A 15,227-nucleotide genomic window follows, 5' to 3' on the forward strand; every position below is an offset into this window, starting at 1 on the left:
CCAGCAGCTGAGTGAGTAGGTTAGTTTTGTTTCAACAAATGCTGTAGCCAAAGAAACCTCTTGGCCATACTGTGTGTAGACCTTCACATCTGATCCTCAATCTATGTAGCTCCAGGTGTGCTTTTGTGCCTTAGATGAATATAAGGCAGTCTGGTTTTCTGCTTTTGTTTTGGGGTTTTTTGAGTCTTGTTTTCTCCAGTAAAAACACTCCTGTGCTACAACAGTGAATGTACCCCCTTGCCATCAGCAGTAGTTGTACCTGCATACCTCAGAGATCTGTGCATTAAATATAAAGGGTTTCAACAGGAATCCCCGTATACCTCTATGTTGCAAATAGTTAGCACATCAGCTTCCCAGTAGGCAGGCTGCTGGGGCCAAGAATCAGTCAATTGTTATTTTATTTATGTGATCAAATTTAATCTCATGTTTTATTGTTCAGCAGAGCTCTGTAAATCCCGTGTAACCCCATAGGACCCACCCAGCTCATGTCTTTCCCGAACCTTTCTCCTACAGATTGTATCACAGCCTATTCCAATATATACATGTCCCTTAATGAGAACATGAACTGCAGCAGGGAAAAGGGGGAGCTTTTGCAAAATGTTTTAAGTTCTGACCTTTCAGGGCCATCATCTGTGAGTTGATGAGATTCAACCAATAACGATGCAACTGTAAGACCCAGGGAAGGGGCAACATTCTGACAAGGAACTGGAAAACTTTCTACTCCCAAACATAAATTGAAAGGAAGAGGTTAGAAACCAAACCACACCATCTTATGTGCCATTGCAGGCCTTAATTCCTTCACAAACATGTGCAAACTGAATAAGAAGAACTAGCTAAATAAAAATCCCTATGCAGAGAGAAAGATTTTGATCCTCTGTTAAAACAGTTTGAGCGGAAAGGATTTTGCAGCCTCTGTTAATCTGCTCATCACGTGGTTGAAAGCGATGCCCTTGAGGCCCTATCTAGCCTGTTGTTGAATTGATTGGTCAACAAAAAAAGACAGGACAGAAAAAAAAGAATAAAAGTTGTGCTCTTGTATTAGTACAGCTAAATCCCTGCCTGCGAGTCTGGGTAATCTTCACTGGAGGAGTGTGCTGGTTTTTTTTTCATCAGCCTGTGAAGGCTGAAATGGACTTCAGAAGAAAGAGAGGTTTCTAAATCAGCCTTGTGAGCCTGTAATAAATAATGAGGAGTTCTCATACCCTGCACCAGGGAAAGCTGGTGTGCATGTGTGCCCTTGGCCTCTTCGAATTTATATTACTGATTCCTGGGAAATGAGTAGCAGCCAAGAATTAGTTGTTGGTGTGAATCAGAAAGCAGCAGTGGCCTTTGAAAATGAGTGAGTAAGTTTTGCATATCGATGGGGTGCTAGTATGCATTCCTGTGGCTAATATAATTTGTTACTTAGCCTAGAAATGTCAGATGCTTTCGATATTTGACTTGTACAACTGTAAGTGCATTGTAAGTATACATCTTAAACAGTTGTTCCCAATGTATTGGTTTTGGCATAAATATTCACCAGTAATGTTACAGTGGATATGACACTAGGATCTTCCCATTTAATCTCCCAGTTGTGCCCAGTGAAGGGAGCAGCCAGATCCTCTCCCTTGTCTGAATGGCACCTACAATACTGCAGGTTTTGGGGATTGGGTCTGGGCTGGTCAAGGGTCCAGCTTCACTTCAGGGAGATGAGCTGTTTAATAGCAGCAGAATTTTTTGTCATTGTGACTCTATAAAAGAGCCTTGAAATAATAAAATTTAGATCTGTAAAAGGTTTATTGTTTAAAACTGGGTTCCCAGGCCTTTTTGCCATATAAACTGCATTTAAAAAAGATACTCTGCTGTGTCCTTATATCGTGCCAGCTGCATTTTACATACTCACGTGTCTGTCTGTGTATCACCAATATATAAACAGAGAATGAAAGTAGTTAAAAACTAAGTAGGGTCCTTTCTTTTTATAATGTGGCTGTAGCTATTTCTTTTTCTTTCTTGAAGGGAAGTAAGTTTTTCAAAGCTCATAGACTTTCTTCAGCTTTAATTCCTACCTCCACAGTTTAAGTTCCCAGTGGAGACTACAGCAAAAAGTAGAGGAGAGTGGAGCTGGGGGGAGGGCTGGGCTGCCCTGGATGTGGCAGAAAGTGAGCCCTGAGCCAACAGCATGGCTGTTGGTCTGCAAAACACAAGACACCCTCGGGGTTAACTCAGAGCACCCTTGGAAAGGTCAACCTTATGGGGTTTTTTTTGCTTGTCCATTATTAAAGCTCTGTTGCCCTAGAGAAAATCCATGGGCAGTAAGTGGGGAGGTGCAGATGGTCTCCTGAACTCCTTTCGGACACAGTTTGGATAGCAGTTCTTTGAGGTGATGGGGCTTTGACTCAGGCCTATAATCTCTTGTGCCTTTTCTATTTTACTTAAGGTGTTGCATTTCCACATGACAGTGCCCTCACCACAAATGGCTGCATGCACAAGGGAAAAACCTCAAGTTGGCAGACTCCCTTCCTTCTTGCTACCTCCTTCAAATGCTCTATGATATAATGAACAGATGGATGGACAGACAGACAGGTTGATATATGGATATATGGATATTGAAATTGTTTCTTCAAAGATAAGGCTCTTTAATTTGAAAAAGAAAAGAACATGAATAATCAGTGATAACCAAGATTCTCAAAGATAATGAGATCTTTTCTTTAACATCTCTTTTGCTGTGCCCCATAGCTGAAAAAAATCGCCTTTCTTCAGTTAAAAATCCCATTCTACAAATAACACCATCAGCCCAGTTTCATAATGCTTATATTTTGTCAGCTGCTGATTTGACTCTGGCGACTTAGTTAAAGAAGATTTCTGCTAAAAATATATCAGTCCATTGGTTGAAACATGGCCAGACTTTTACCATCAGGCAGAAATGAAAGGGAAGGATTAATATTATTAACGTAATGAATTGCTTTGTTTACTGCAAATACATGTCAATAGGGGAAAGTTGTCTATTTACATTCCTAATACCCTCATGATTGTAGGGTACAGAATTTTACTCCCCTATTAAAATGTTTACATGTAGCAATAGCTGCATTAATTGTCTTTCATTCATTTCTGTTAAGGTCACAGCTGCATAAACCAGAATCTACACTATCAACTCTTGCTAGAAGAAGGTGTCCTTTGGCATTGCATGTTTGCCTCAGTGCCCACACAAATGCACTGAAAGCCAGTGAAACCCACCCACAAAAGCCACAGTGAAGCCACAGCCCTTTGGCTCAGCAGCCAAGTGTGTGCATGCTCCACTGGCAAAGCAATACTGCACTTACAGGGTGTCAGCGGTGCTGTGAGGGTAAAAAGAGCATAAAACTAAGACTGAATGCTGAGAAGGAGTGAAGGAGTGGGGCTTGTGCAGCACTCAACTCGACAAATACGTAGTTATCAAGTCCTGTTCAGCGTAGGAAAAGTAAGTCCTTACTGGTGTAATACAGCTCAGGGGTGGGGGTAGGTGTGAGTCCTGGACTGCAAAGAAATCTTGCAAATATGAACCACACAGAAAGAAATGAAATGTTGTCTGCCTGAGTCTGCTGACAGCCTGTAACAAACACCATCAGGGGAACACCTTATTCCTGTCTATCTTTTTGAAATCAAAGCTACAACAACATTGATGCTGATGGTGTTAACTATGTCACTGCCCATCTTTTAAACTAAAATATTGAGTTATTGTTCTTCCACCACAAAATCTTTTTCCATATTTTCCTGTCTACCAAAATCATCAGCCATTCCATACTATGCTTGTAAAAGCGCTAGTTACACTCACAGCTTGTCTCATCCAGTCCTAAAAGCATCAGGATTAGTAAAGAAGTGATAGCACCAATTTTTACCATACAAATGAAGAATTTCACAGCTGTTTAAATGACTGAGTTATTCATTGTTCCATTCAATTAATTAAAAAAAAATCACTTTCAAATTAAAGTTACCACAAAATTTCCTCCTGACTTGCAGACTTCCACAAAATGCAGCAGAAATTACCTCTACTTTGTGACAGAGGCCAATGCAAATGTGCTCTTCTCTTTTCTTCCTGTAATACTTGTGGGTTTTCATTCTATCATACATTTAGCCTAAAAAAATCTTTCTCCAGTTTGTGGGTTTCCTTTTCATCGTCCATTTAGCCCAAAAAAGTCTTTCTTCAGTTGTCTGTCTGCTTTCTTGGATCATTATAAGAAATTTGAGGATGATCTCTACTGGCTTGCATTTTCTGCCATTGATTTGATCTGCATGTAATACAAGTGTGTGCAACTCTTCTGACATGGTGGCATTTAGCACCGACTTTGCAAAGGCAGAGAAGACTTAGAAAGGGTTGAGGCAATGAGGAATGAGGCCTTTTGAACAACCCCTCATGTTTAATGCTTTCTTGCAGAAACTCAGTTTGCTTTCTCTGTTGCCACTGGGTCTGCTCCTCTTGATTTATGAAGGTACAGGGGGAGACCCTTCACCCATGAATGCAAACCAACTGCAGCCAGTTGGTTGCCACCCCACTGATCTGTAAGACACTCCCATCAGCGGGACTAAGAGCAAAAGAATAAGCAGACAGGGCCGAGTTACTGTAATTTTCTCATGCCGCATTACCTGTTATGTAGCTGAAGCACTCCTGACTCACAGACACTAACTGCAGCACCAGGGGGTAGTTAATAGGCACAGACACAGTTCATCTTCTGTATTACAGTGACTTTATAAGGTTGAATCAGACTGATCCAGCCTCTGTGTGAGAGATGTGAGCGAACAGGCTGTTGCTCACTGCCCACTGACATCCCAGGCTATGACCAACCCCTTTCCTGGAGCCCACTGAAAGCAGGTGTCTCATATCACCTGCAAAGCCTCAGCACTTCACAGTCGTGGTCCATGAGCAACTCTTAAAACAGTGAGGAAAAGGAGCAATAACGCTTTGGCGCACACAGGTGCTGAACACCTTTGGTGCTATGAGTCAAGGGAGGGGATGCAGGTCCCACTTGGCTTCCTGGGAAATCTGTGCCTGCCTTTGCCCCACACTGGTTTCCCCATCACTGCCCAAGATTGACTCCTGCCCTCACCCCAAAAGATCATTTTGGTTTGGGATGCTCAGCAGAGGTGACGATTAACTTAAACCAGGAGATGTGGAAGAGGCTTGGATGTGTATATGGAGGGAGGGGGCTGGACCAGGAGCTCTGTGTACTCTTGAGAAGGCTGTGCAGAGGGAACAGTTTCTTTCTACAAAACTAGGAACGGCAAATGCAACAGGCCTCATGCAGCCTGGTGGGAATGCCCTTTGTGCTCCCCAGGAAAATCTGCCATGCTGTTTTCTTATTCCTTGCTGTCTCCTGAATCCCTCAATAAATGTCTTGCAATAATTCCAATTTATATTTATATTTATATTCTACCTATCTATCCATCTATTCATCTAAGAGAAACAGAAGGGGGCAGGTAGACCCCCAGGAAAATCTGGCACAAAAGCATTTAAGATGCCAAGAACTCCTGTTTTATGTTTGCACACAGACACCCCCCCCCCCCCCCCCCCACTGTTCACCCTCCACACACTGTCAGCATCTACCAGCATTTTGCTGGCTGGTAGCCCCACCTGCAAGCCTGACCCCACTAATGGCAGTGGTGAAACTTCCTCCAACTTGAAATGGGGGTGACTTTCACCCCTAGCTTCTAAAATTGGCCATTAATCAGATTTAGTGGCTTAGGAGCAGTGTAAAGAAACCCAGGTTAGAATATAATCAAAGAGGAGAGAGGCTGACTGCTTGTCATTGCTGCAGTGATGGTGAGTGAATATTTTGAGGTCAACCTGAACGAATTCAGGGTGTGAGTTTCACTGAAAACTGTGACAGTCAGAAATCTCATCCTCCAGCTAAGCAGATGCCTTTTGTTTTTCTCCCAGATTCTGGCCACAGCATGCAAATAGCTTTGTCACGAGTCAAAACATTTTCTTTAATCCTCCCTACTAATACCTGGATTTCTCGTCCTGAGCCAGCAAGATCCAGCTATGCAAATGGCAAGTGAGGTTGTAGGATATTTTGGAGCAGGTATCTCCTGGAGGGGTGGGGAAGCACTAAGCCCTTTAAGCAAAGCCTACATCCTCATTTAAAACACCCTGTGAAATGCCAGCCACTGTTTTCCGGAGAAGACTAATTCGGACTGGAATTCAGACTCCAAGAGCTGCTAGGAAGATCAGAGCAACAAACAGTCCATCTACCAAGAAAGGACTAACAGATTCTGATCTTTCATGTCATAAGAAATGCTGAGAAAGGTTGTGACTGCTGTTTATATACCTCAGAGAGAGAGGAGAGAGCAGGGAAGGAGAGAAACTATTTAAGCCACATGACAAGACCAGCACAGGAACAAGCTGATATTTTCTGGCTGCGAATTAATTTGTGCTAGAAGTGAAATGTGTTTTGGAGAAGTGAGGGTCTGGACTCAGAACTAGTGGGAACACAATAAACTTAGGGAACCACTGGACATTGCTTGCTAAATTATAAGTGAAGCTGTATGAGGCAGCTACCTGTGCGAGCAGGGAATTAGACTCACAGCAGCCTGTTCTGTCCAGGTCTCTGTTCAGTGCCTTCTGTGCTGCCAGCAGCTCCCTCCAGATGAGGTGGCCAGTCCTGGTAAGAGGGTTTCTTCCTTCACCCTCCACCACTCCAGATGGTTGTTCTCCCAGACGGACAAAACAAACATTTTTGCCTGCAATGGTTTTCTGTTGCTGTTGGAAAGGAAAAAAAAAAAGGAAAAATGTGCGGGTACACAGCTGTAGAAATGACTGCAAAGAGATAACACATTGAAAGGTTTTCTTTTCTAAAGCAGTTTTGTTAGCAGTAAAATGGATAGAAAGTCAAGTTGTTATTACTCTGAAGTGAAATTTTTACAAAATGGCTGCTCTGTGCTTTTATTTTTTTGGTGCAGGAGCCTGATAAAGCAGCATGCACATGTTGGAGCCTCATAAAACAGCAGTGTTGTCTGACAACTGACAGGACAACAATGACTTGCTTTGTACTGGGATGGGGTGGCTCCAGGCATTTCTTTTATGACTGCCTGTTATTCTCCGAGATCTCAACGGCAACTTTATCCACCTGCCATCGCCCCTGGCGGCAGCACCTGGGGGGAAGCGTGGGATGTATTGCTCATAACGTCCCTGTTTGCAGAAACCGGATGCACGGAGCAGTTGTGTCAACACAACTTGTCTGCTGCACTGCATGGGAGTGTACACACAATCACACTCATTTACCCACTAATGATCAGGGGTTTGCCTGGGGTAGAGGTGCCCATGTGTACAAGCAGCAGCAATTCCCCTGGTAGCACATTTATGTTGCGCAATTGCATTCCCACTAAGAAATCATTTTATTGAGCTTTTCATCATTACGGCAATGCAAGCCCATAGGAAAACTGCTTTGGAACTATTTTTCCCAACACATTCAGCAAATAGTCAGGAGTCATAATTTTGTCTAATTATACTTCAACATCTTCATTTTGGCCTTTGACGGGAGAGTTCTTGTTCCAGCTAGGTATGGGTTCTGACACAGAAATGCAGTATGAGAACATGATGTCACCCTCACTAGCATTTATCCAAAAGCCTCTGTTGTCCTGTACCATGTACATCCCCAAACCAGTGCCAGTCCATGCCCTGAAACACCTGCAATTTAAGTAGGGAAAAAAAAAAGACAAGATAGGAAGGAAAAGAAGAATTTTATCTATATTGTGTAGATGGGAGACAGATTCAGTTGTTAAACAAGGACAAGTGGTCCCATCAGAGGATATCCAAGACATCTGCACGACACTGACAGACACAGCCAGCAGCAGGAAACCAAATACCTACAGCATCTCACATAGCTCTAGAGACCTATCTTCAGGCAATGCAAGCAAGCCCTGAGAGTAAAATAAGTTGTCTAAGGCGATGCAGGAAGACAGTGACAAACTAGGAACTGCCTGCTTCTCCTGAATTCAGATTCGCAAGATCTCACTGCCTGTCTTTTCCAAAGTCACTCCCTGACAAGCCCTCACCAGTAGTCATTATTCTTTACTGAATATCAAGCAAAAATCAGAGTGAAATCGGTTATCACCGAACTCTGTCAGCCTGGGCTGTGGAGCTGGGCCCAAAGGCTTGCAAGCAACACACTGTGGGACAGCAACAGAGCAGAGTTGAGATGTCTGTGCCACAAGTTAATGCTAACATACCCTATGGAAACACAGAGGCAGCTTTCTGGCTTAATCAGTAACACAAACATAACAAAGGTGTTTCTTTGGAAATGAGAACTTTGCTGAAAATCTTGTGAATAAATTACATCCAGGCAATAAGCTGTGCTGCAGAGTTGATATAAAAAGCAGACTTTCCTCAAGATTTTATTTCAGAGCTATTTAAAACTTAAATCTAAATAACAAATTTGCGTAATTATTCATTGTTACATTTTATGCAATACCATAAAATCTTTAAATAGGATTTTCATTACAAAATTAGCTGATTTGTTCTCCAAGTGCTTTCAGATCAATTAAAATACAATAAGAGTAAAAGCAGGAAATGTTTCTGTTATAGACGGTATTAATTGTGGCGAGCTCTGGGTGAAATGGAGATGACAGAAGTCGAAACCCAGAAGAGTTAGGGCTTGTGAGGACCATTGCTGAGAGCCCACAATCTATAAAAACTATGCTCCCAACTCCCTTAAATAATTTCTCACCAGCTGTTGTTTGTCACACCGACTGTGGGCAGCACACACATGCCTTTCTTGGCTTTCTGTTGGGGTCTGCCTTCAAACATAATTTCAGGGGGAACCTGCTGGTGTCAGCAGCACACACAGATATTGGTATCTAAGCATTCTTTTGCAGCAGTTTCTCACTTTTGATGTAATTTCATTCCCTACTGGTGTTAGTAGGTATTTCTGGTCTAGAGTGAGCTTTGGGGTTAATGCTGCTGCATTTCTTATAACCCAGTCATAAAAAGTCCATCTAGGGAAGGCTGCCAATGTGCTGGGCAGCTGAGCTCTAGATAGCTCCCTGCTGGGCAATGATAGCTGTCAGGGAGGTGCAGCAGGGAAAAGGGTGTGCATCTTGACAGGAGGATCCTACACAGCCCTAGAACTGCCTTGTGCCTGGCCCCGTTGTGGCTGAACATGCCTTGCACAGCACTCGGGGAACCAACTGAATGGCTGTAGGGCAACACTGGGGAGCAAGGATGACCCCCTTCATCCGTAGCTGAACTTCATCTCCCCCTTTGACAGCGTGTGTTTCTCCTTCTACCAACAGCCAGATTAAAAATGAAAGGAGAATAGCTGCAACCCAACTGCCAGCGTTAAATGGCTCAACACCCATCCTGAGATGCTTGATCCAAAGCCTCTCTTTGGGTTTTCTGTGGCTCTTCTAATGCCACACCACTGCGGTAATGCTCTTTCAATCCTACAAGAAAGAAGCATAAAGTGTGGTATTGACCGACTCTTGACTTTTTTAGTAGAATACGCCAATGCAGTCATCCTCTGGCTACAAATATCCACGGGAAGAATAGATGTGTCCTTTAATAACAGGGAGAGTGCTTAAAAAAGAACATTTTATTGCAGTGTTGCCGTCATCACACTAAATTGCAGCATTTTCATTTTCCTGTATTTATTGCATTGAAGTGTTTATATCACTGTGAAGCAAATATTTGCTTTCAAAGGTCACTCATTGTATCTCTCTTCCTCTGGGGATATATGTAGGTCTCTCTTAGACTTCATTATAACTCCATAAGGATATATAATGTTCTCACTATGAGATTCTTTATTGCATCTGAGCACTACTAAACCAGCAGATGCAGAATTCAAAGTATAATAGGTAATGCCTTTCCATTAGCCAGTCTCTCTTTGTATTTTTCTTTAACGCTTAGTCGGTTGTGCTTCTGTACGAGCACTGGCATAACGTATAAGACTGGCTCACAGGGAATTTGATGTAAGTCACCCAAGTCCCTGAAATTGCTTGTGTTGTCTGGAAGACACAGAGCACAGCTTGGTACATGATGTACGCAGCTTTTTGTAGCAATGTTTGGACTTTTTTCTCCTTCTAAGAGAGCACCGTGTATGTTAGTGTGTGAACCCAGAGGACTTCCTTTCCCTTTTCTGAAATGGAAAAATCAAGGTCCTCGTGAAATTTTGAGCTTGCATTTGTAAATACAATTACTGCAAGTATAAACACAAATTGACTGAGTGTGTGCAAGTGGCTGTAACTTCTGTAGCAACTTTTTTTTTTTGATCAAAGTTTTAGATCTAAAGAGCTTAACATTACATCACAGCTTTGGTTTTCTGATCTGTCATCTCTGCAGTGACTGTAGACAAAAAAAAATGTAGTTTATATTGAAAGTACAGAGTACATTTCGGAAAGTTTATTTCCAGTTATATTAGAGGTTCCTAAGGCAATTATAGGATTTTGATACTTGGTTCAAATCAGCTTGAATGAGAACAGAATGCAAAATATTGGCTGTTATCAAAAATGTAAATTCCACAAGGATTTTATTACCCAAAGTCCTCAATATTATCTTTGGCCTGCTCCTGTTCTACTAAAACAACAGCAGGTTTCAGTGGGCCCAAGACAGACTAATACCTTATGCTTTTGAAAGTCTGTCCAGTAACCAGTGAGAGCAAATCCGTTATGGTTTACCTTTTCTTGGCCATTCCTGTAATCACTCAGTTTCAACATTTTCATACATCAAGGACTATATATAGGTGTTCCTAAGAAACACCATAGGGCAAAAACTGTTAATTTGTACCGTAGAGAAATAATTTCCTTTAAAACATAAATCTGCTCTCTACAGGATTTTATTGATAACAGGGTTTGTTGCTGGAAATTCATGACACTGGAATGGAATTTCAGCCTAAATGGGGCTTTTCAAGGAAAATCCTCTCTCTAATCTGTCCTATTCCACATTTTAAACTGCAAAATCTGTGAAAAATTTAAGCCTATTCCCAGCCATCTGCAAAATATATGTAGTTTATCATACTGTGTGCAAATCAGTAACCTTTATTGATTCTTGTGCACGGTTTTCTATTAAATAAAGTTGAATCAGTACTGCTGCGGGGCACTTTTGTTTATGACTAAAACTTGATGTAAAATGACTTTTCTGGAAGAATGCTTTTTGCTGTTTCTCAATCCATTCTAAGTGCTTTACAAATACCAAACCATCTCAATAAACCTGTCAAGTTCAATCACTTGCTACAAAACATCTCTCTGGTTACAACCTCTGACATTTTTTTTAGCTTGATGCAAAATAGGATACATCTGTCACTAAGATGCCAACTGATGGTTCTAACTAACCAAGAAGGATAACTCTAAAGAAAAATGACAAAGTTTCTCCACTTTGTTTCTTTTTTGCACCACCCAACATCACCGCTGGCTCACAATCAAAAATTAATAAGTAAAACATCAAAAGTCAGGCTGGAATCTACTTGAAAACTGAATTTTCTGTACAATTTTTATTATCTGCAGTGACTGACAAACAGACTGTTATTATTTGTTATTATCAGTAGAAGCACTCATCTCACCTTCACTCCCTTACAGGTCTGTAATCATTCAGCTCACACTGGATATGCTTAGAGACTGAACCAAATCCTGTTAGCATCCCATCCTCTCACTGATGCATCACCTCCCACTTTAGAGCTAGTAAGATGCTACCAGATAGACATAACAGAACAGTTTCCTGCCTCTCACAGCTATATGTATATACCAATTAGATCAGTCCCAAAGTCATGTCTAAATTGTCCTGATTTTTGCTAAAGCTCAGTGCTGCTATTCTGCCAGCACAAGTGTAGTGAAGGATCCAGGCAGAGGAGAATATTTTAACTAGATATTCTAAAACTAGGTCCACAGACTTAATCCTGGTATTCTGTCACAGAGGCTGTGCCAGAAATATTTAAATGCTGAGTTTTGCCTCGATATGGGAAAAAACACAATTTGTGAAGCAGTGACCAGTGCTAGTGCCAGCCTGTGCCAAGTGGGACAGGAGTTCAGAGTGCAGTTCTTTACCAAAATAACTTCTTTTTATCCCAGCTGAGCATGCTCCATTTGCTGATCAGGAGCAGCGTCTTCCTGGAGGTGTGTGATGTGCCACAAAGGGCAACATGAGCGCAAGCAGCAGGGTGGGAAGGTTGGGGCCTTGAGAGTATCCCCACATTTTCACATGCCCTTCATGAGAAGACCAATTCCTGGTTCATCTTTTCCTCCTAAACCTCAGAGTGCACCATTTTTTGTAAAGTTTATTTACTGCTGTTTGTGAGCATTCTTGAAGGGTCTGATATCAGTCTGAATATTAGCCATGAAATTAAGCTCTGTGCCTGCATCAGCTGGGGCTGCAGATGAGTTGCTTAAGGTTGGTCCTTTGCACCGCTGTGACCATGCAGCTGGCAGAACCAGGTGGGCTTCTTCTCCATCATACTTTCGGGCTCCTAAACATTGTGTGACCCATCACAAAATTTCAGTCTCCCTCTGACAAGGATGTGGCAATGTGCTTGGTGATGAAAGTACGATGCTGTGCCAATAGCTGCAGGGCTGACTCTTCGAGATGGATTTCTTCCTGCTGTAGCTTCAAAGAGGAGAAGCAACCATGAGTGAGGGCACAGCTAATGTGAAAGCATGAAGGTCACATATTCCCTCTTAGATAAGAAAACAGCAAATCTGTTGCTGAAGCTGCAGAGGAAATGCAAGGAGCTGTCTGCTTTCCTTATACATTTCTAAGCAAACAGGGTGTGACCCAGGAAATATCCCTGCCACCCAGCTGTACCTGTTCAGCCCATATTCCTGATGTCCTGATGGAGAGCACTGTCAAAGTAAGGAATGGATTCATCTCCAATAGATAATAACTTCCATTTAAACAGAGTTGTTATTGTTAAAATTTTAGAGCCAAGCTCTGCCCTGACTTATCTTGTTTCACAAAAGCTGCACGTATCGCAAAGACGGGCCAGAAAATAGCCCCTGGGATTTTGCCTTCTTAGAGCAGCTTTGCTGAAAGGGGCTGCTTTTGTCCTCTTTCTGTAATTGAGCATGATGTCATGTGCTTTATGGCTGTTTATTTGCAGTCCCCCACAACTTCCCCACCTCCACTGCACCTGGGATTAGGTCTGCCTGCAATGAACAAATCTAACATTCAGTGAGCAGTAATTTGCAACGTGCCATGCTTGAATCAAGCAAAGAAATAAGCCAGTGTTGTTGTTATAAAGACCTGACAGATGGTAGGAGGACCAGCCTTTCTTAATCAAGTCATGCTTAGTAATCAGAGCTAGCTTGAATTTATAACAAAAAAGAAACCCTACCCAAATGAGGATTAATGGGCTGCATCTTGGTCTCTGGTTAGGATGAGCTCAGTGGTGTCATTCTGTATTGAGAGGGATAACCAAGTTCAGAATCTGACCCACTTTGGGGAGAAGTTGAAAATACCAGTCAGGTCCCTTACTCACTTCTCCTGAAACAAACGATTCTCCCAGGTAGACAACTTCACCCAATCTACCTGTAAATATTATTTCAGAGTCCGAACTAGAGCATGGTGGACAGGTCATTAGCCGATAAAAATCTGCAAAGTCTCATTGTCTTTAATTTCATTGCAGATATATTAGCCGAGTGTCTGGCCCTCCAAGCAATGCAGCTGAAATATAGGACATGAGGGGCATAGGCTTGACCTTGGCCTCCTTCATGTTAAGACTTTTAATTTCAGAGAAGAATGAATGGGTCTCAAGCTTGTTTCTGGTAGCAAATAACACCTTCTGAATCTCCAGCTTTGAAATGGATAGCATTTGAAAGGTTAAGAAAAAAGGAAGGATTTTCCTCAAAGAACATGACAAGGATACATCCTTGTTCTTTGAAAGTGATTGATTAATAATGCAGGAATAAAGCACCACCTTGAAAAATCTACTGTGCTCTCTACTATATAGGAATTGCTATCCAGCACAAAAGAGTTTGGATGAGGGCACTCATGTAAAAAAGCACTTTCATAGGACTGACATTTAAGCACAATTCAGTGAGTCAGGGAGCCTAACCACACTGTTTCTTTCCCTTTTCGCTGTCTTCCAGGCTCACAAGCAGCTAAGCACAAATCCTTGATCTGCAGCTTCCACAAACACACCCACAGCTAAAATGGCGGAAGACGCTGATATGCGCAATGAGTTGGAAGAAATGCAGCGGCGTGCCGACCAGCTGGCTGATGAAGTGAGACCGATAGCTAAACTGGAAACTTGGGGTTGGGGTTGGCATGAGAGACACATCCAGAAATAGGAGCTGATCCAGCAAAGGATTTCTAGGGCTGATTCTGTTTTCTGTCAGCTTTACACTGAAAGCAGTATTGGAAAAGAAATGAGCCGAGGTAAAATTTAATGTCATGTTTAGTTGAGATTAAGGCATTTATTGATCGTGAGTTTAGTTTAGGTATTAGAGTCTGCATCAATTTGGCCTCAGAGCAAAAAGCAGCAATTTAATATTTTCTGAGGATTCCTTCAATTTGCCAAACCTATTAAATGTTAAAAGTCACCAATTAGCTCTCTGAAAAGTCTTAGCTGAAAACCACAGACTTTATTTTTAAAGTGGACCACCAGCTGTTCCAAGCACTACCGCTGCAACACGTGAGCAAGGGGAGCACAAGCCTTAGAGACTGCAGCTGCCTCGAGATGCGGTGGGAACTGCTGCGTTAGCAAGCCGTAACAGAGAGCCGAAGATGAAGAGATCACCAGTACCCTGCTGATGGCCTGATTTTGAGGGAAGGCAAAGAGTGTAGGAAAAACATACTGTCAGCATGAGCCTGCACATTAGCGTTGGAAACTGTATCTTGCTAAATCTAAGTGTTTTTTCCTTTGTTTTTTTCAGTCCCTTGAGAGCACCCGTCGAATGCTGCAGCTTGTTGAAGAGGTAAGGACATGCATTTTATTTGCACTTCTGTTGTGAGCAGAAGTGATGGAGAGTCTGACACTGGAAGTGGGGTTTTTTTGACTCACATTGCTAGGGCATGGCCATGGCTTTATGTGCCACCCCATCCCTCCTTATCCTTACCCCTTACGAGGGTCATTCAAGACACTGTGCCCTAGTTGCCAAGTGTCACACTGCAGACCAGCTGCTGAGGCACTGTTTGCCCATACCTGAGCATCCATTGAGAAAGGCTACTCGAGATAAACCAAGGAAACAGCTTCTGAAGGTGACCTGGAGTCAGAGACAAGTGGCTGAGTTTGCTGCAGAGCTCCTGGAGCCTTGTGCCAGCACCGCTCTGACGTCCTTGCCGTAACACTGAA

The 15,227-nt window shown here is 42.4% G+C and overlaps 1 protein-coding gene across 2 annotated transcripts in view; it reads left to right on the plus strand.

Annotated features, from left to right (window-relative positions):
• Positions 1-15,227, plus strand: part of SNAP25 (synaptosome associated protein 25) — a 67,913-nt gene that overhangs the window by 23,621 nt on the left and 29,065 nt on the right. For both annotated transcript variants that reach the window (XM_052784084.1, XM_052784083.1), the window contains exons 2-3: positions 14,023-14,157; positions 14,809-14,850. In XM_052784084.1, coding sequence (XP_052640044.1) covers positions 14,086-14,157; positions 14,809-14,850 — 114 coding nt within the window. In that variant the 5' untranslated portion in view covers positions 14,023-14,085. The remainder of the gene's footprint in view (positions 1-14,022; positions 14,158-14,808; positions 14,851-15,227) is intronic.

Source organism: Harpia harpyja, chromosome 4, assembly GCF_026419915.1.
Source record: "Harpia harpyja isolate bHarHar1 chromosome 4, bHarHar1 primary haplotype, whole genome shotgun sequence".
Taxonomy (NCBI): domain Eukaryota; kingdom Metazoa; phylum Chordata; class Aves; order Accipitriformes; family Accipitridae; genus Harpia; species Harpia harpyja.